The sequence below is a fragment of the Semicossyphus pulcher genome, unplaced genomic scaffold, assembly GCF_022749685.1.
Source record: "Semicossyphus pulcher isolate SPU_LCO1_2020_fin unplaced genomic scaffold, fSemPul1.0.p SCAF_25, whole genome shotgun sequence".
NCBI lineage: Eukaryota > Metazoa > Chordata > Actinopteri > Labriformes > Labridae > Semicossyphus > Semicossyphus pulcher.
The window spans coordinates 3,487,989-3,509,820 of NW_027211699.1; the positions used below are offsets into that span (position 1 = coordinate 3,487,989).

Sequence of the window (21,832 nt, forward strand, 5' to 3'; positions counted from 1 at the left end):
GGAAAATAAGGTTTTTATTCCACATCAAAGTTGGTTGAAGTATCCTTATTCTTGTTCTCTGTTAGAGATTTTGACAAAGTGTTTTTTTGTTTTTTTTCTCACGTCGTCTTTTACTTTGAAATCCGGAAGGATACCTTCGTGATACCTTCAGTTTATTACTGGGAATAATTACTGTAAAAGTATCGTATGTTTCATGGGTCTGATTGTGAGACCACAGTCTGCCCCAAATTCACTACCAGCAGCTCTTCAGAGTGGTTTCATTACGATTACCGTAAATGTTAGTGCATTTGCGCACTGGAAAAAAGGTGCGGCTGATTTGACCAAGGAAACGCGAACCACGGCTGGCTTGACCGCAGTTTATATGGTGCCTGAACTTTTAGCACTCTGTTATCGCTTCCGCATAGTTTCAGCCTGGTTTTTCAACTACATTTTCTGGGCTATGAAAGTGAGTAAATGGGTGTGACTCAACCCGGTGATGTGGAGGAAGGAAAACGAAACCAAAGCGAGAGGAGCGTCCCTTGTCAACTTTTGCGATTTAGTTAGCCTATTTCTGTAGATCTAGTGAACAATTGTGTATGTGATATCCAGCGCATTTACATTACTGATCTACTTTCATATTAACCGTGCAGATAATACGATGAGACCCTTGTAAACTTACAGAAGACAGCATACGGAGAGGAGAAACATGGCAGCGTCAAGGTAAAGAACTTTAAATCTTTGAGCTATTGTTGAACAGAAACCTATGAGTAAATTTAAGTACTAGCATCACAGAAATAAAGTTTCAGATAAGATCAAAAAAGCTACCTTTGGGTCCTAAAAGGAGGCAGGTCAGGCAACTATGTAAAATATGTTATGAAGGCGCCCGATGATTCGACATGTCAACGTTTTTTTAACCCTCAGTACACACATGCTGTTTTCTTATGACTTAGTTTTTAATAGTGAGATGTAGAAATGAATGTATCTAATGATTAAAGGCGACTGAGAAAGGGAGGTCTGCATTTGAGCTTTGGTTCTGTCAATCATTTTATAAATTATCACTGTATTACTATTTTACAGTTTAAATTGTATTATACTCTAACTTTTGGAGTATTTAAAGAGTACGAGCCTTATTATGGCAAAAAACAGGGTTCTTTAAACTTTTAAAAACTGCTGCTACAGTCAGTATTATATACTGCGACAACGTGTGCTTTGGCGACATCTTCTGGTCATAATGTGCAACTACAAATAAAACCCGAACCTGATAAACCCTGGTATGGCCTGTGCACGGTTTTTTTTTTATTAGCTATAGCAGACAAAGCCTACAGTGAAAACTAACTCTACTAAAACAGATGATTACCTAAAATCTCACAAACTGGATGGTGTTTTGTCTTACAGAAAGGAACTCCAGGAGGCCTTGTGTTGTTACACCACAGACACCCTCTTCCACATTGACACAGTGAGAGGATTCTGTGAGAGGGTCTCTAAATGGATGCTTGTGAGGGAGTCAGAGTTAAACATGATGATGGACATCAAAGAAAGGGCTGACAGTATCAACCTTAACATCAGCCATGTTACCCAGTCAGAGAACAAAGGAGAGGCCTTTCTGGGATATATGAAGAGCAAGTTCACGCAGGTGACTGCGGAAAGCAGGCATGCAGAGCTGGAGAAGGAGCTGGCTGCTGTGCTGAAGGCCACTCTGCAAGGGATGGTGGAGCTCGACTGCTTCCTGGATGCAGTCGAGAAGCTGGCTGTCACCTCACTTCATGTGTTCGTGGAGGAGGAGAAGGTTGTGGTACGCCTGCCAGAGGACTTCGGCCTTGAACAAGCTCAGGTTGTCATCATTGCTGCGCGGCTGATCTGCCCTCTGCTCCTCGAGTTTAAAAGAGATGCGAGTGCCTTCTTCGTTCCCAAACTTCAGAATTTGGAAGTGCTGAAATATCAGCTGGACAAATACATTCAGACCACCCTGAGTATCTGCGGGAAGTTAGAGAAGAGGTAAACTGTCAAGTTTTTCCTTCAAAATAAAATGCACAATTAAAGAAATAGACGTCTGTTTCAGTGATTAAATGTTACTGTGTCTTTAACAGCTGTTTCAGCACCTTTGAGCTGAAGATGATGAAGAAAACTGCGGTGGACCTGGATGTGGATTTGTCTGCAGACGACATACAGAGGATGCTTTATCACATCAATCAGCTCAGTGACATCAGGTTAGCATTAGCGCTATGTTGCTGGTGTTTTATTGTTTTATTACTGGTCTTCAAAAGACTTTTTCATACATACAGTAAAAACAGTGCTACATTGTTTACTTGCTAACGTTCATGAGAAACTGCAATTCAGTCTCAGATTTGTTTAGCATTGCTAGCACCATAGCTCTACTGTAAGCACTCATTCTCCCTCTTGGGTCATTATCACGTCAACATTTCAATTGTTTCAACATTTAATTCATGTTTTTGACCAAATATCTGTAAAACTAATGACCTTCCCATCTCCCCAAGCTGTGCGTTGTGTCAAACTAGCAAAACGTTAGCATGCTAACGTGTTAAACTTGGATGATGACCAAGGTAAATTTGATACCTTGCTAGGTATCAAGGCTAGCTTGTTAGCATTTAGCTCAAAGCTTCAAAGTGTGTAAGTGCAGCCTCAGAAAGCTACTAGCATGGCTGTAGAAGTGTTTGTTGTTTAAATTTACTGCAACTAAATGATATTAAAGAGTTAATTGAGTTAGTATCTCGGTATAATTAGTTATTTATTTTATGAAATGTTGCAGCTAATTTGCTAACATTATAGCTGCTTGTTTGTGGCTAACATGGATTTTAGTTCTACTTGTAGCTTGTTAAAGTGTGTTTTTTCTTTCTTACAGAATTTTGAAGGAAGATGTTAATCTTGACAAATGTTACACGGTCATTATTCTTCATTAATTTCCTCTTTTCTCTTTATCAGGATGAACCAGAACTTCCGGTTGATGTTCTTGTTTCAGGAGAAATCCTGTTCTGGTTTCCTGAAGGAGTTCAGCAAACGTCGACCGACGATGATGCAGTCTCTGGAAGAGCTGGAGGAGAACGCTGTGAAGCTCGACTCCATGAATAAGGGGGCAAAGATCTCCAGTGTGGTGGGCAGCTCAGTCGGGGCAGTTGGGGGAGTGCTTTCAATCATTGGTTTGGCATTAATTCCTGTAACAGCTGGAGTGTCTCTGGGTCTTACCATGGCCGGGGTAGGGCTTAGTGTCACCAGCGGGGTCAATGGTATTGTCACTACTGCAACAGAGATCGGAGTGAACAATACACATCAAAAGAAAGCCAGTGAAGTCTTCCAGAGCTTCATGGAGGATGTGCAGAGTCTCCAGGATTGTCTGGAGGAGGCCTCCAGTCAGACTGTCACCAAAATAGAAGCATGTCAGATAGAAGTGGGTGTGGGAGTAGGAAAGGTGTTTGGTAAAGCTGGTTTCATTGTAAGAGGCATTGATTCACTTGTTGATACCGCCTCTGCTTTTAAGATGTTAAAAAGTGAGGAGTTGTTGATGAGTGCTGGTAAGGTGGCGGTCCAGGAAGGTAAAGCGTTACGTAATGTACCCAGGGTGGCTGCAGACGTCCCAGACATCGGTCAGGCAGCCCTTAAAGGGCCTCTTGCCCTCACCAAGTCAGCTAGAGCCGGTCTCATCGGGCTCAATGCTTTTTTCCTTGGCATGGACGTCTTCTTCATCTGCAAAGACAGCATCGGTCTGTCGAAAGGCAGCGAGACTGAAGTCTCACAGTTCATCAGAGCAAGAGCTGCACTTTGGCGCTCAGAGATCGACGCATGGGAGAAGATCTATGATTCCCTGTTTGAAGGTCTGCTGACATCAGAGAAACACAAAGTCATCCTGGAAACACCATTTTATCCAGAGATGGAGATGAAGACACAAAGAGAAGCTGAAATGAAATTAGCATCTGATGAAGTGGATGAAGAAAATGAAGACGGTCAGAAAGTCTGTGTGACACAGTAGTCCTCAGAGAGCAGAGATAACCGTGTGCCTTTTTACCAGCTTTGACACAAAGATATGCATTTATTGATTACACTATGTATGAAAATTAAACTCCGCTTACAGCTCACTGTTCAAAAGTTAAAAGCACTAAAATGTATATTTGATGAATTTCTAAATAGTCGTAATTCTCATGATATAAACAATTTATTGAGTCACTGTTGTGCCCGGGGAGGATGTCTTCTTTATGAACCTTTTGCTAAGCCTGTTTCACATAATGCATTATAGGTGTCTTTTTATAACCTGACATAATAAAAAATGTAATCGTTTAGTGTAATAAATATTCTAGAGTTGTGATCACTGTCAAATATAACATCATTGAAAAATACACTGTATAATGTAAATTATTCATGTATATAATTTTGTATGCACATTTTTTTGCACAATCAATAAAAAAAATTGAAGTTTGCAACTCATACTGTCTGTTGTCTAAATACTTTATACTGTTTTGTTTTTTTACAGGATTTTATAAGAGACTTTGACATTTTTCTTTATGGCTTCAAGTCTGTGTCTGACCAGAGGAAATGTCTTCGTCTTCCAGCAGTAATCAGCCAGTTTGCACAGGTGCTCAATGACTTTATTCAGTGTTATTTCTCTTTGCACCAGAGTAGAGATTTAGCACAAACATCCACTTCACTTCAGTCAAGGATAAGCTAATAAGAATAGGGGGTTAGGTCAAAGGTCGAGGTTGCTCCTGCCCTGCTGTCTGCCGTCAGTCCACCTGTCCTGTATGCTACCTAAACCTACAACCATATCAGGTGCTTGGCAAACCCCCCGGGAGGTCCAGCCTTTGTCAGATGAGTTTTTCTTTAGAGATTTTCCCTTCAAGGAAAAACTTTTCAACCCTCTCTGTTGACACATGTAGCCTAGAATAAAATGTTTTATTAAATGTCGTTTGTTGTCTTGTACATTTTGCACTTCTTTCTCCGTCTAAATGTATCAGTTGCTGGAGATAACGTGAGGATCAATTTAATTATGGCCATAGAGGCACTGCAGGCGTATGAGTTGATACATATTGTAAATGTCTACTTTAAGAGACAATTGCCCCATCCCTCCAAAATTAAACTGAAGAACTGCTGTCTCTCTCCCACTCTCAACGTGTGACTTTGTATACAGAGAAGCTAATACAGTTATCAATGTACATTAATATACCAAACTGCTGCTGTGTTCATGCGGATTTAGCGCTCTCATTTTAAACGGGTCTTTGTAAATCTTTTTTATTATCACTTATCCGCGTTTGAATTTTCGACGACCTTGAATGCAGCATCAGGAAATCACCTTGCCACAGGCTGCTGCGAGATTTAACACTTAGTTATCGCTACCGATGTATCAGCCTTCTCAGCTAATAAAACCCAGCTGACAGATGAGTCTTGCGTAATGTAAGAAAGGTATATAAATTAGTTATTAAAACTAGTGATGTGGAGAAAGAAAAACGACCCAGACACACAGAATCATCATCTTGAAGTCGATATTTCACTCAGCAAATAGGCTAAATAACGCAGTAAGTAAAGCTTACTTTTTAAAAATTATTATTTTAAACTGCTTTACATCAAACAGTTCACAAATATCGAGCGCAACACTCAAGACGATAAGTCAAAAGTACATTTATCAAAAGCCTTTTAGCATACGTTCACCAACAAAAAAGAAACTGAAAGCAAAACATTGAAAACGTAAAATAAATAAATAAATAAAGACCGCAGCGCACATATCACATTCCGAAATGCAGGTGGTGAGACCGCAGAAGACTTCCGGTCCTGATAGTTTAATTTAAACTGCGCAGACATGATGGTAGGAGCCTATCCATCTCCCCGGAGAACACTTCACCTTACCAGAACTTCTTCATGTTATCTCTTCTATGAAAAGCTCCACCTGTTCTTTCGACATTAGGCTCCTCGAGCTACATTACGTACGTACTACGTAGGAACAATGGCTAAAATGTTTGCTTTGCTTTAGTCTCCTATCTGCTCGTTAACTTATGTATCATAAAATATAAAGTATATGTGATGGAAATATACCTAAAAACATGTAGCCATTGTTCTTAAGCTCAGCCTATTTAATGTGAAGCTGGTAGATGTCTGTAAAATTATAGCGCAGACTGCTGAATGCAAACTTTTCTGCTTTAAGTTAGTTTTCTTTATTCAGCCAAGACCACAATCTTTGTTGTATTCAACTTCTTCTACTGGCCTTCACATAACCATGAGTGCTTTGCCGGGGTAATATAATATGGGCTGAATATTGTAAGCTGAGTCAGAATGAATATTGTGCCCCTTGTTTTAAACGAAATGTTTCACTTTCATTTGCAAATTGTTGACCTCGATGAGTTTAGACAGCATCTAAAATAACAAAAACCCAGCTGACTGTTGATCATTGGCTGAGTTATAAAAAAGAAATGGGTGGACTTTAACCTGCTCATGTGGAGAAAATAAAATAAAACCAAAAACACAAGTGTGTCACTTGTTGCAGTTTTGTGACTCAGTGATCTTAAAGTCTTAATCTGTTTATATTTTTCCAGACGAGGTAAAACAACGAGGCCCCAATAAGTAACTGAAGCCAGTAAAGGAGGAGAAGATGTCTGCTGCAAGGTAAAGAGTTCAAATCTTTGAGCTTCTGTGGCACAAAAAGTGACTCTTTGATGTTGTTTCTTGTCTTTTTGTGTTATTCCCTCTTTTTTGTTTTTTTTATCTCTTAGTTGTTTTGTTTTGCATCCCTTTAAATGTCTTTCTGTCTTATCTGCTCTTTGTGGTCATTCTGTGTCTTTTACGTCGTCTTCAATCTGCTCTTGGTCATTTCATGTTCTCCTTTGTTGTTCGGTGTGTTGTTGTATATCTTTGTGATCACCTTTGTGTTACTCTTTGTAATTCTGGTTATTTTTGTAACTTTTAAAGTGGAGGTGAAATGAAAAATGTCATTTTAATCCTTTTAGATCACATCCCCGGGAATATTGTGCATCTATTTTACAATATAGGCCAAAAAAAATACAGAAAATCAATTTCTTCGTGTTCTTATATCAAAATCCGATCATGTTTTCTTCCTGTAATCAACATTATCACGTGTGCCTACATAAGCTAGGCCCAAATGCCGTTTCAGCTCGACTTTGATTGTTGCTTTTACCATATGAATATTAAACATTGCACATAGTATGACAGTTTATGTCATGAGCATAGTGATACACAGAGTGTGTGTTTTTTTGCTTATAAACTCAAGATAAAAATCCACAGAGAATAAACCCTTATGAGAAAGGAGAAGTGACACCACAACAAAACCTCCTGTTTACCACCAGCTGCTTATATAAGTGCTGTTAAAATCTGGAGTGATTAATATGGTACAATATAAAGTATAAAAAATGTTGTATGGGTGCCATGTAGAATTTATAAGAAGTGATTAAGAGGTTAATATGCATGTTCATAAATTTAAAGTTGATAATATGAGATACTCATCAGATGTTTTTCACCTACAGATGGCAGTACAATGTTAATCTTGGGACTCTTACACGGTCATTATTTTTTTATTAATGTCCCCTTTTCTCTTTATCAGGATGAAACAGCACTTCCGGTTGATGTTCTTGTTTCACGAGAATTCCTGTTCTGGCTTCCTGAATGAGCGTCGACCGAGGATGCTGCAGTCTCTGGAAGAGCTGGAGGAGAACGCTGTGAAGCTGGACTCCACAGGTAAGAGGGCAAAGATCTCCAGTGAAGTCTTCCAGAGCTTCATGGAGGATGTGCAGAGTCCCCAGGATTGTCTGGAGGAGGCCTCAGAGATCGACACATGGGAGAAGATCCATGATTCCCTGTTTGAAGGTCTGCTGACATCAGAGAAAAACAAAGTAATCCTGGAAATGCCATTTTATCCAGAGATGGAGATAAAGACACAAAGAGAAGCTGAAATGGAATTACCATCTGATGAAGTGGCTGAAATAATGGAAAAAGGAAGAAGAGGTTGTGTGGTACAGTAGTGCGATCAGAGATTACTGTGTGCCTTTTTTTAATCCAACTTTGATTTGAATATTTCCTTTTATTGTAATCAAACTCTGCTGAACGCCTCCTGTTCAGGATCGATCATTAAAATGTATATTTGATAAATGTATAAAAAACAGTCATTCTTATGACATAAACCAATTTAATAAGATGCTTTTTTGCTTGGGAATGATGTCTTTTTCACATATTGCTTTATGTGTGTGATTTAATAATATATCTCACATACTTAAATTCTTATCTTAATTCTATAGTCACTGTCAATAAAACATTTAGCAAAATACATTGTATATCTAATGTATATAATATAGTGTCTATTTTTGTATGTATACTCTTATCTGCACATGTATATTGCACATTCAAATAAAACTACAATGAATACGATTTTGAAGGTTTTATTTTGTTTCTGCACCGGAGACATCTAGGGCAGAAATCTGTAAAGGTCAAAGGTCAAGGCTGCTCCTGCCCTGCTGTCTGTCGTCAAGTCCACCTGTCCTGTATGCTAACTAAACTTAGAGCCACATCATCAGTTGCTTGGCAATAGATGTCCAGCATTTGTAGCTTGCACTGTGAGAGTTCCCTCATTTGTCAGATGAGTTTTTCTTTGAAGATTGTCCATTCAAGAAAAAACCTTTTCACTCATACTTACTTGCATTGACATACTGTACGTAGGATATAATAAAAAATAAAAACGCTTGAATGTATCAGTTGCTGGAGATAATGTGAGGATCTGTGTAATTATGCCCATACGAGACAACTGCCCTATCCCTCCTAAACATAACTGAAAAACATATTATTGCTGTCTCTTTGCCACTCTCAGCATGGGAAAATGCCAATTTTTACAGCAGAAATAAACATGTTTACAGCCTGGTACAAAAAACAGTTTTGTTATAAATAGCTAATTTTATTGTTCAGGATAACTGTACGGGGGGGTGAATTTTTTTTATAACACACCCGTTTTAATTATATTAAGCCTTAAATCATAGGGGCCGGATCACTTGATTGACAGGTGGATCCTGCTGGCTGTCTGCTAGACGTCAACACAGACACAGACACTGAGCTTAACTTCACCTGTTTGTGTTGTGCGACTTTTGGGGATTTCTTCATTCAAAGTTTGGACAAATAATCTCTCTGTGGTATTTATGGAACTTTATTGCCGTGCAAGAAGTCTGAGCTCCAGCTTTTCGGTGAGTTAAATGTTAGTGTTATGCATTGAAATATTTTTAGCACTAAGTAGCAGGTATACTGTGCTCGCTTTAGCTGCTTGTTAGCCTATTCAATGTTTATCAAACATTTATTTATCCGTCGGCCAGTAAATAGGAGTCAGGAGTTGTTGGCTTTTCCCCAGAGAGAATACAGCGGACCGTGGTGATGAGAAGACCGGTTATTTTAAGTTTCCCGTTACGTGTCGGCTCGCCGCTCTCTCACCGGGCGAGCGAGCAGCGAGTCCGCTACTTCTTTAGTCTGATAACTAAACACCTGCAGTCAGTCACCGACAGAATCTCCTCCTGGCAACTAGCTCATACATTATTTATACAGTCAATTTGGGCTTCAAAACACTTCTTCAGAAACCAATGGGTGACGTCACTGAGACTACGTCCATTATTTATACAGTCTATGGTTTGTACAGATTTTTAGTTGTAAATGTTGAGGGCTACACTCATTTTTTACAGGTCTTTGTGAATCTTTCTCATTATAGATGGAAGCACTAAACAATCTCTCGATGCTTCAGTCTACTGATGCTCGCCAGTTTGCACAAGCAGCCTTGGTGTTCTGTACAGTTTCTCAGCTCTAAAACGAGTGTAACCTTCTCCTGTCTGTAGCCCAGGATGACTGACTTCAGTGGCAGCTGAAGTGTGTTCCTTCCATACAAGCCTGTGCTGGAGAAGCTCCGAGGTAGGCCCAGCCACTTATGGATGAAACTATTGGCTATGGAGTCCATCCTCAACACTGTGGAGGTGGTGATCTCACACATTTTAAGGGGCCACATCAGACGCTTTTATAGGCTGAACTGGAAGCACCAGACTTTGAGTTTCTCTGGGAGATGGCTTCTGTTGATCCTTTCCAGGCCTTCAGAGAGTTGTTTCTTGATGGCGGCAGCCATGTGTTTGTCAGACAGGTCAGCTGTATACAGTTTCCCTAGACTTCGGACTGGTTGTTCCAATAGCAAAGGGATCTGTTCTCCATTTACTGTGAAAGAGATGCCATTATTCCTGGCTCCTTTCCTGATAGAGAGACAGCAAGACTTGGCCCAGGATGCATGGCTGTGGCCCAGGATGTTCATGCTTGGCTGTCTGAATCTGCTCCCAGATCATGTTCCACACAGCCAGGGAATCCCGGAACACCTGCTTCCTGGCAGCTGGTGTCAATATAACTGTTTTCTAGGGGTAGTTGGTCAGTCCTTTTCTCAACACTAGGAAGATATTCCCTTCTATGTTCAGTAGGGCGATGCCTCTGAACTGGTTGATGTTATGGGAATCTTGCCCTTTCGCTCCACTCCACTCTGCTGGGATGGCTTGGGTCTTCTGGGCAGCTCTCATCATTTTCCAGAGTAGCTTCAGCACTGTGGGGCAGTTCTTATATACCCTGTATATATATGCCATTGTGCTGAGGCAGATCTCATCTACTTGTTTGATCTCAGACCATTTTGGTGGCGTGGTGTCGAACTGGGGGCTGCACGGTGGTGCAGTGGTTAGCGCTGTTGCCTCACAGCTAGAAGGTCACTGGTTCAAGGTGGGCCTTTCTGTGTGGAGTTTGCATGTTCTCCTCGTGCATGCGTGGGTTCCCTCCGGGGTCTCCGGCTTCCTCCCACAGTCCAAAGACATGCTTGTAAGGTTAATTGGTGACCCTAAATTGCCCATAGGTGTGGGTGTGAGTGCGAATGGTTGTCTGTCTCTATGTGTCGGCCCTGTGATTGACTGGCGACCAGTCCAGGGTGTACCCCGCCCTTCGCCCAATGGCAGCTGGGATAGGCTCCAGCCCCCCGTGACCCTGAACAGGATAAGCGGGATAGATAATGGATGGATGGTGTCGAACTGGAAGCTTGTTCAGCAGGGCGAGGCACATATCCTGGCAAGCCAAGAGGGATTTTCTTCTCAGGGTCGCCTAGCTGGCTTTTGATGTGCTCCTCGAGCTCCTGCTCGGTGATTTCCAACTTCCCATTCTTCTTCTCCTCTAGCAGGCTGCGGGCGCACTTTAAGGGGTCCTGGAAGAGCTTACCCTCTTCTTGTCTTTCCTACTTCTTTGCTTTTGGATCCGCTCTGCCCTCCTTAGGGTTGCAAGCCTGCCTTTTATTTGGTCCCAGAGTGCCTTCAGACCCTCCTTTTCATGATCTTTTGCCTTCCTCCAGGCCCTCCTACGTAGCCGCCTCTCTTTCACCAGCCTGAGTATCTCCCTCTCTCGTCTCCCTGGGCATGTTCTTTCTCTGGACCATCTCTCCAAATCTCCCCTTCCTCATACACAATGCTGCCAAAGAGATTTAGCTTGGTGGTTACCCTGCCTCTCGAGGTTTATGTGCAAGTTCTGGTCAAAGCTTTTCCAGGCCTCTTTGTTGTTGGATTTGGGCCACTTTACTTTAGGTTGCCAGATCAGTTTCTCTTTCCTGGGTGTCTCCTCATGGCGCTCATTCTGCGAGTTATGTACCTGTTGTTGTATGTGCACCTGCTCCAGGCAAGGCTGCTTCTTCTGCCTCTGACCATCTGCAATGATGAAATCACTAGCACTGTGGTGCTCAACCTGACTCTGATTCCTCCTTGTCTGACTTACTAACGCAGCGCAAGTTTGCAATTCGTCATTCCCTCTGCACTTTGCCTTCCCTTGATGGATTTGCAGGCCCCTATGAGTTGTCAGTTTTGACACCCACATTGGCATTTTCTCAGGATCCTTTGGTCATTAATCGTTGCTGTTCCGATCAGTTCCATGTTGTCAGTCCTTTTAGGTCCATCTTCCATCATGCCTCTCGGTGGACCTTCGGGCTGTTTTTCTTAATTTGTGCTCGTTTGTGCTCATTGTCATTTGGTTGTCCACATTTGTGAGGTCCTGTGGAACGGGTAACTAGTCCTGCCACACCCGGTGCAGTCTTTCCTGCCGTCAGTCAGTCTTTCCCGACTGTCCTCCAGTCTTTCCTGGATGCCAACTGCCCTGTTAGTATTCACTGGTGTTCCAGATCTTCTAGATGGAAGCACAGGTAAAAGGGCCTCAAGAAGCGCTGGGTGGATGTTCTGCCGACTTCCACAGGGTAGATTACAGCTGACCACCCTGCTTCTCTACATTCAGCTGTCAGCTCCATATATTTGTCCTTCTTCTGTTCGAAAGCTGCCTCCACACCACCCTCCCATCGGACAGTGAGCTCTGCCATGATCACTGTCAGGGCTGTGGTGGACCATAGGACAATGTCTGGACATACAGAGGTTGTTAACTTCAGATGGGAATGTCAGCTGTTGATCGAGGTCCACTCTCATGTTCCATTCACACCCAGGTATTAAGGCTGATTGCCAGGAGATGTTCTGTACCGTGCCTCCTTGTCCAACAAAGTGGATCAGCCGCTGTGGTGGTAGCAGTTTGTCCCCGGTCGCTTCCAGCCTGCGTGTCCCCAGGACTTGAGCCAGCTTCCGCAGGACTCAGTCGTGGCGCCACCTGTACTGACTCTGAGCCAGTGCTGTTTTACAACTGGACAGGATGTGCTGCAGGCTTGGGTTCAGGGCATGGCAGAGATGGCAGTTTTCCCTCTGAGCCCTACTATAGATGCAGATTGCTGGGGCTTGGTTGAGTGTCATAGGTGGACCTGAAGAGGAAACTAAGTCCTGCTTGGGGCATATGCCACATGTCGGTCATACTAATCATACTATTGACCACTCCCTCCCCAATCTCCTTGCTGCCGCTGACTGAGGGCTCTGATTTTGTAATGCTCCTCCTCTGTCCTGGTCGCCTCTGATATATCACCAGATCCTTCCTCTCCTTCCTCGAGACCACATCAAGGGAGCTGTTCCCCACCCCAGGCCAGTTCTCCCCGACTGTGTCCTGCCGACAATCTCACGGTACTTCAGCCTATGGGTGGCCTGGTCGACCGCTTGCTCAGCCCTCCATTTGCATCCAGTTTACACTGCAGCCTGTGTTATCTGTACAGTTGGATCTGATGAGTTTCTCAGCTCTAAAACAAGTCTCGCCTTCTCCTGTCTGTAGCCCAGGTTGACTAACTTAAGTGGCAGTGGGTCTTTGTGAATCTTTATTATCATTAATCAACGTGTATTTTCGACAGCCTTGAGGGCAGCATCAGGAAATCAGCCTATTATAGGCTGCAAGACTTTTAAGACTTAGATATCGCGACTGATGTTTCGGCCTTCTTAATTAATGAAACCTAGCTGGCAGATGAGTCTTGCGTAATTTAAGATGGGTATGGATGTGAGAAGAGTAATAAGAAGGGTAAAGAAATTAGTGATGTGGAGAAAGGAAAAACGATCCTGATACAGACGCATCATCTTGAAGTCAACATTTCAATCAGCAAATAGGCTAATTTGGAGATTTCTACAAGGTAAGACTAACTTTTTTTTAAATTTTAAACTGCCTTACATTAAATGGTTCACAAATATCGAGCGCAAAAGTAAATTTTCAAAAGCCTTGTAAGCATACGTCACATACAAGAAAGAAACAAAGCAAAACATTGAAAACATTTTTAAAACGAAAGACTGCAGCGCACATATATCAAAATTTAAACTGCGCAGACATGATGACAGCCGATCCATCTCCCTGGAGAACATTGCGAATCTAAATAACCTTAATCCTGTCACTTCTCTTCTATGAAAAGCTCCACCTGTTCTTTTGACATTATTCCAACTTAACTGGAAAACCAATTACCTTGAACTCCTCAGTTAGCCTGCTCAAGCTACATTCTCTTGGGGACAGCTAGTTGAAACTAGCAGACGATATGTCTTAGTCCACTATCTACTGGTTAACTTATATATAATAATATAATTAAAGTATATTCACTCCAGTAATATGTGATGAAAATATACCTAATAACATGTACCCATATAGTCCTTAAGCTCAGCCTATTTAATGTGCTGCTGGTAGATATCTGTATATTAAATTATTATTACTGTATAATTAGTTTTCTTTATTCAGCCAAGACCACAAGCTTTTTTGTATTCAGGTTCTTCGAATAGATTTCACTCATTTATAATATGGGCTGAATATTGTAAGCTGAGGAAATTATTTGTCAGTTACTGTTTTGCAAATTTAGTCAGAATGAATATTGTGCACCTTGTTTTAAATTAAATGTTTATTCAAGACAGTTCATCTAATATCACAAATACATTTAACTTCAGTGTCTAAAAAAAACTAAAACACAGGAAGGAGGTGGGTGGGCTTTGACCTGCTGATATAAAGAAAAGAAAATGAAATGAAACACACAAGTCAGTAAAGTCGGAGGAGACGATGTCTGCTGCAAGGTAAAGAGATTGAATCTTTGAGCTTCTGTGGCACAAAAAGTGACTCTTGAATTTTGTTTCTTGTCTTTTTAGTGTTTTTTTTGTCTCTTAGTTGTTGTGTTTTGCATCCCTTTAAATGTCTTTCTGTCTTATCTGCTCTTTGTGGCCATTTTGTCTCTTTTACGTCGTCTTCAATCTGCTCTTGGTCATTTTATGGTCTCCTTATTGTTGTTTGGTGTGTTGTTGTATCTCTTTGTGATCGCCTTTGTGTTTATTCTTTGTAATTTGGATTATTTTTGTAACTTGAATTTTTGTGAATATTCAATATTGCACATAGTATGAGTTTATGTTTAAAATCATGCATACATGAGCATAGTGATACACAGAGTGTGTGTTTTTTTGCTTATAATCTCAAGATAAAAATCCACAGAGAATGAACCCTTATTAGAAAGTGACACCACATCGAAATCTCCTGTTTACCACCAGCTGCTTATATAAGTGCTGTTAAAATCTAGAGTGATTAATATGGTACAATTAAGAGTTTTGAGTTTGACACAACATACAGTAAAAAATAAAAAAATTAGATGTGTGCCATGCAGAATTTATTAAAAATGATTAAGAGGTTAATATGCATGTTCATAAAGTTGAAGTTGATAATATGAGATACTATGTGTGTGTGTGTGTATGTGTGTGTGTGTGTGTGTGTGTGTGTGTGTGTGTGTGTGTGTGTGTGTGTATGGTGTGTGTGTGTGTGTGTGTGTGTGTGTGTGTGTGTGTGTGTGTGTGTATGTGTGTCACAAGCGCCTTAGTAGGTGTGGCTGTGTGAAGGCAGAAAACATGTCATGTTATTTCACCAATAAAAGCAAAAAGGGGGTAAAGAAATGATGCACTGATGTCGAAACATAATTAAGCAAACGTATAAACTTATTTTAAAAGCAACTACTTGTTAAATATGTTATGAAGACAGTGTTATTGAATGGGCATTCACTTTTTACTTTATAGGTGATGGCTTAATACTTGTGATGTTTGCTTTGGGTGTCGGTGAGAACACACAGGATGCTCCGCTACGCTTAATACGTCTTTACCGTCTTATTTGAAACACAACAGCACAGTATTGCAACCAATGCGGTCACAGTGACGAGTCTTTGGTCTATAAAGAGCAGAAAAAATAATACCATAGCAGAACACACTGCAATAACCACAACACGGATCCAGTTCAATGCACACAACAATGTCCCAACTCCACTCACAGTTTGTCAGTGACGCACAACAACTCGTACTGCTTGGCTACAGTATAGTCTGCGGTACCGGGGTCTGCAGTGCAGACACGTCTCCCGCTGCGCTCGCTCTCCACATCCGCTCTCTCAATGACTGCATGGCACGGCACCATGTAATCTCTAGTGTAGTTGCGCAATAGCGCCACAAGGGGGCGCCCAGACCTCAGTCAACAGCCTCTCCAAGTGTGATGACGCTGATCCAACATTTCAGTGTTTTTTTTTACACCCACAGTACACACATAGGTGTTTCTTATGAGTTTGTTTCTTAGAATTGAGATGTAGAAATTGCTGTTGTATCCAACCAACAAAGGCTACTAAAAGAGGAAGGGCTGCATTTAAACATTGGTCAAAACATCACTGTAATATAATCTAACAGTTTAAATTATATTATACTTTAACTTTTGAGGAATTTAAGGAGTAGACCTACATGAAATATTGCCTTATTACGATAAAAAAAAAAACACTGAGACAACGTGTGCTTTGGCGACATCTGCTGGTCATATTGTGCAACAGCAAAGAAAAACATAAACGGTGATAAACCCTGAAATGGCCTGAGCCCGATTTTTATTTATTAGCTATAGCAGACAAAGCCTACAGTGAAAACTCACTCTACTAAAACAGATGATTACCTAAAATCTCACAAACTGGATGGTGTTTTGTCTTACAGAAAGGAACTCCAGAAGGCCTTGTGTTGTTACACCACAGACACCCTCTTCCACATTAACACAGTGAGAGGATTCTGTGAGAGGGTCTCTAAATGGATGCTTGAGAGGGAGTCGGAGTTAAACATGATGATGGACATCAAAGAAAGGGCTGACAGTATCAACCTTAACCTCAGCCATGTTACCCAGTCAGAGAACAAAGGAAAGGCCTTTCTGAGATATATGAAAAACAAGGCGATGCAGGTAAAGCAGGCGATGCAGGTGGCCAAGGACAGCAGGCATGCAGAGCTGGAGAAGGAGCTGGCTGCTGTGCTGAAGGCCACTCTGCAAGGGATGGTGGAGCTCGACTGCTTCCTGGATGCAGTCGAGAAGCTGGCTGTCACCTCACTTCATGTGTTCGTGGAGGAGGAGAAGGTTGTGTTACGCCTGCCAGAGGACTTCGGCCTTGAACAAGCTCAGGTTGTCATCATTGCTGCGCGGCTGATCTGCCCTCTGCTCCTCGAGTTTAAAAAAGATGCGAGTGCCTTCTTCCTTCCCAAACTTCAGAATGTGGAAGTGCTGAAATATCAGCTGGACAAATACATTCAGACCACCCTGAGTATCTGCGAGAAGTTAGAGAAGAGGTAAACTGTCAAGTTTTTCCTTCAAAATAAAATGCACAATTAAAAAAATAGACGTCTGTTTCAGTGATTAAATGTTACTGTGTCTTTAACAGCTGTTTCAGCACCTTTGAGCTGAAGATGATGAAGAAAACTGCGGTGGACCTGGATGTGGATTTGTCTGCAGACGACATACAGAGGATGCTTCATCACATCAATCAGCTCAGTGACATCAGGTTAGCATTAGCGCTATGTTGCTGGTGTTTTATTGTTTTATTACTGGTCTTCAAAAGACTTTTTCATACATACAGTAAAAACAGTGCTACATTGTTTACTTGCTAACGTTCCTGAGGAACTGCAATTCAGTCTCAGATTTGTTTATATTAGCATTGCTAGCACCATAGCTCTACTGTAAGCACTCATTCTCCCTCTTGGGTCATTATCACGTCAACATTTCAATTGTTTCAACATTTAATTCATGTTTTTGACCAAATATCTGTAAAACTAATGACCTTCCCATCTCCCCAAGCTGTGTGTTGTGTCAAACTAGCAAAACGTTAGCATGCTAACGTGTTAAACTTGGATGATGACCAAGGTAAATTTGATACCTTGCTAGGTATCAAGGCTAGCTTGTTAGCATTTAGCTCAAAGCTTCAAAGTGTGTAAGTGCAGCCTCAGAAAGCTACTAGCATGGCTGTAGAAGTGTTTGTTGTTTAAATTTACTGCAACTAAATGATATTAAATAGTTAATTGAGTTAGTATCTTGGTATGATTAGTTATTTATTTTATGAAATGTTGCAGCTAATTTGCTAACATTATAGCTGCTTGTTTGTGGCTAACATGGATTTTAGTTCTACTTGTAGCTTGTTAAAGTTTTCTTTTTCTTTCTTACAGAATTTTGAAGGAAGATGTTAATCTTGACAAATGTTACACGGTCATTATTCTTCATTAATTTCCTCTTTTCTCTTTATCAGGATGAACCAGAACTTCCGGTTGATGTTCTTGTTTCAGGAGAAATCCTGTTCTGGTTTCCTGAAGGAGTTCAGCAAACGTCGACCGACGATGCTGCAGTCTCTTGAAGAGCTGGAGGAGAACGCTGTGAAGCTCGACTCCATGAATAAGGGGGCAAAGATCTCCAGTGTGGCGGGCAGCTCAGTGGGGGCAGCTGGGGGAGTGCTTTCCATCATTGGTTTGGCATTAATTCCTGTAACAGCTGGAGTGTCTCTGGGTCTTACCATGGCCGGGGTAGGGCTTAGTGTCACCAGCGGGGTCAATGGTATTGTCACTACTGCAACAGAGATCGGAGTGAACAAAACACATCAAAAGAAAGCCAGTGAAGTCTTCCAGAGCTTCATGGAGGATGTGCAGAGTCTCCAGGATTGTCTGGAGGAGGCCTCCAGGCAAACTGTCACCAAAATAGAAGCATGTCAGATAGAAGTGGGTGTGGGAGTAGGAAAGGTGTTTGGTAAAGCTGGTTGCCTTGTAAGAGGCATTGATTCACTTGTTGATACCGCCTCTGCTTTTAAGATCTTAAAAAGTGAGGAGTTGTTGATGAGTGGTGGTAAGGTGGCGGTCCAGGAAGGTAAAGCGTTACGTAACGTACCCAGGGTGGCCGCAGATGTCCCAGACATCGGTCAGTCAGCACTTAAAGGGCCTCTTGCCCTCTCCAAGTCAGCTAGAGCCGGTCTCATCGGGCTCAATGCTTTTTTCCTTGGCATGGACGTCTTCTTCATATGCAAAGACAGCATCGGTCTGTCTAAAGGCAGCGAGACTGAAGTCTCACAGTTCATCAGAGCAAGAGCTGCACTTTGGCGCTCAGAGATCGACGCATGGGAGAAGATCTATGATTCCCTGTGGGAAGGTCTGCTGACATCAGAGAAACACAAAGTCATCCTGGAAACACCATTTTATCCAGAGATGGAGATGAAGACCAAAAAAGAGAAGCTGAAATGAAATTAGCATCTGATGAAGTGGATGAAGAAAATGAAGATGGTCAGAAGGTGTGTGTGACACAGTAGTCCTCAGAGAGCAGAGATAACCGTGTGCCTTTTTACCAGCTTTAACACAAAGATATGCATTTATTGATTACACTATGTATGAAAATTAAACTCCGCTTACAGCTCACTGTTCAAAAGTTAAAAGCACTAAAATGTATATTTGATGAATTTCTAAATAGTCGTAATTCTCATGATATAAACAATTTATTGAGTCACTGTTGTGCCCGGGGAGGATGTCTTCTTTATGAACCTTTTGCTAAGCCTGTTTCACATAATGCATTATAGGTGTCTTTTTATAACCTGACATAATAAAAAATGTAATCGTTTAGTGTAATAAATATTCTAGAGTTGTGATCGCTGTCAAATATAACATCATTGCAAAATACACTGTATAATGTAAATTATTCATGTATATAATTTTGTCTGCACATTGTTTTGCACAATCAATAAAAAAACATTGGATAAGATTTTGGCCTGATTTTCTTGTATGCTTAATGGCCAATTTACTCAGTTTGCACTCATACTGTCCGTTGTCTAAATACTTTATACTGTTTTGTTTTTTTACAGGATTTTATAAGAGACTTTGACATTTTTCTTTATGGCTTCAAGTCTGTGTCTGACCAGAGGAAATGTCTTCGTCTTCCAGCAGTAATCAGCCAGTTTGCACAGGTGCTCAATGACTTTATTCAGTGTTATTTCTCTTTGCACCAGAGTAGAGATTTAGCACAAACATCCACTTCACTTCAGTCAAGGATAAGCTAATAAGAATAGGGGGTTAGGTCAAAGGTCGAGGTTGCTCCTGCCCTGCTGTCTGCCGTCAGTCCACCTGTCCTGTATGCTACCTAAACCTACAGCCATATCAGGTGCTTGGCAAACCCCCCGGGAGGTCCAGCCTTTGTCAGATGAGTTTTTCTTTGGAGATTTTCCCTTCAAGGAAAAACTTTTCAACCCTCTCTGTTGACACATGTAGCCTAGAATAAAATGTTTTATTGAATGTCGTTTGTTGTCTTGTACATTTTGCACTTCTCTCTCCGTCTAAATGTATCAGTTGCTGGAGATAACGTGAGGATCAATTTAATTATGGCCATAGAGGCACTGCAGGCGTATGAGTTGATACATATTGTAAATGTCTACTTTAAGAGACAATTGCCCCATCCCTCCAAAATAAAACTGAAGAACTGCTGTCCCTCTCCCACTCTCAACGTGTGACTTTGTATACAGAGAAGCTTATACAGTTATCAATGTACATTAATATACCAAACTGCTGCTGTGTTCATGCGGATTTAGCACTCTCATTTCAAACGGGTCTTTGTAAATCTTTTTTATTTTCATTAATCCGCGTTTGAATTTTCGACGGCTTTGAATGCAGCATCAGGAAATCACCTTGCCACAGGCTGCTGCGAGATTTAACACTTAGTTATCGCTACCGATGTTTCAGCCTTCTCAGCTAATAAAACCCAGCTGACAGATGAGTCTTGCGTAATGTAAGAAAGGTATATAAATTAGTTATTAAAACTAGTGATGTGGAGAAAGAAAAACGACCCAGACACACAGAATCATCATCTTGAAGTCGATATTTCAATCAGCAAATAGGCTAAATAACGCAGTAAGTAAAGCTTACTTTTTAAAAATTATTATTTTAAACTGCTTTACATCAAACAGTTCACAAATATCGAGCGCAACACTCAAGACGATAAGTCAAAAGTACATTTATCAAAAGCCTTTTAGCATACGTTCACCAACAAAAAAGAAACTGAAAGCAAAACATTGAAAACGTAAAGAAAATAAATAAATAAAGACCGCAGCGCACATATCACATTCCGAAGTGCAGGTGGTGAGACCGCAGAAGACTTCCGGTCCTGATAGTTTAATTTAAACTGCGCAGACATGATGGTAGGAGCCTATCCATCTCCCCGGAGAACACTTCACCTTACCAGAACTTCTTCATGTTATCTCTTCTATGAAAAGCTCCACCTGTTCTTTCGACATTATCCCTACTAAACTGGAAAACCAATGACCTTAAACTCCTCAATTAGCCTCCTCGAGCTACGTTCCCTTGGAGACAGCTAGCTACAGAACAAGGGCTAAAATGTTTGCTTTGCTTTACTCTACTATCTGCTGGTTAACTTATGTATCATAAAATATAAAGTATTTTCACTCCAGTATATGTGATGGAAATATACCTAAAAACATGTAGCCATTGTTCTTAAGCTCAGCCTATTTAATGTGATGCTGGTAGATGTCTGTAAAATTATAGCGCAGACTGCTGAATGCAAACTTTTCAGCTTTAAGTTAGTTTTCTTTATTCAGCCAAGACCACAATCTTTGTTGTATTCAACTTCTTCTACTGGCCTTCACATAACCATGAGTGCTTTGCCGGGGTAATATAATATGGTCTGTATATTGTAAGCTGAGCCGAAATATTTCACTTTCATTTGCAAATTGTTGACCTCGATGAGTTTAGACAGCATCTAAAATAACAAAAACCCAGCTGACTGTTGATCATTGGCTGAGTTATAAAAAAGAAATGGGTGGACTTTAACCTGCTCATGTGGAGAAAAGAAAATAAAACCAAAAACACAAGTGCGTCACTTGTTGCAGTTTTGTGATTCAGTGATCTTAAAGTCTTAATCTGTTTATATTTTTCCAGACGAGGTAAAACAACGAGGCCCCAATAAGTAACTGAAGCCAGTAAAGGAGGAGAAGATGTCTGCTGCAAGGTAAAGAGTTCAAATCTTTGAGCTTCTGTGGCACAAAAAGTGACTCTTTGATGTTGTTTCTTGTCTTTTTGTGTTATTCCCTCTTTTTAGTGTTTTTTTGTCTCTTAGTTGTTTTGTTTTGCATCCCTTTAAATGTCTTTCTGTCTTATCTGCTCTTTGTGGTCATTCTGTGTCTTTTACGTCG

The 21,832-nt window shown here is 41.0% G+C and overlaps 2 protein-coding genes and 1 long non-coding RNA gene across 3 annotated transcripts; all 3 read left to right on the top strand.

Annotated features, from left to right (window-relative positions):
* Nucleotides 1-469: 469 nt before the first annotated feature.
* On the top strand, nt 470-4,345 carry apol (apolipoprotein L). The gene is made up of 4 exons (XM_069676186.1): nt 470-699; nt 1,375-1,974; nt 2,067-2,186; nt 2,920-4,345. The coding sequence occupies exons 1-4, from the start codon at nt 686-688 to the stop codon at nt 3,959-3,961; spliced, it is 1,776 nt and encodes a 591-aa protein (XP_069532287.1). The 5' UTR covers nt 470-685; the 3' UTR covers nt 3,962-4,345.
* A 955-nt stretch (nt 4,346-5,300) lies between these two features.
* On the top strand, nt 5,301-8,232 carry LOC138604418 (uncharacterized). Its single transcript, XR_011309282.1, has 3 exons — nt 5,301-5,498; nt 6,510-6,579; nt 7,532-8,232. It is a non-coding gene; the product is annotated as an uncharacterized lncRNA (long non-coding RNA).
* Nucleotides 8,233-16,625: 8,393 nt separating this feature from the next.
* LOC138604363 (apolipoprotein L6-like) lies at nt 16,626-18,914 on the top strand. The gene is given in 4 exon segments (XM_069676284.1): nt 16,626-16,955; nt 17,048-17,167; nt 17,906-18,815; nt 18,817-18,914. Coding segments are annotated over 4 exon segments (1,362 nt in total). The 5' UTR covers nt 16,626-16,665; the 3' UTR covers nt 18,859-18,914.
* The last annotated feature ends 2,918 nt before the right edge of the window (nt 18,915-21,832 follow it).

What these genes read in the sequence shown, in the direction of transcription:
- apol (XM_069676186.1), top strand. An exon ending in TGCGGGAAGTTAGAGAAGAG is followed by an intron (nt 1,975 to 2,066) that starts GTAAACTGTCAA and finishes TGTCTTTAACAG; the next exon opens with CTGTTTCAGCACCTTTGAGC. An exon ending in AATCAGCTCAGTGACATCAG is followed by an intron (nt 2,187 to 2,919) that starts GTTAGCATTAGC and finishes TCTCTTTATCAG; the next exon opens with GATGAACCAGAACTTCCGGT.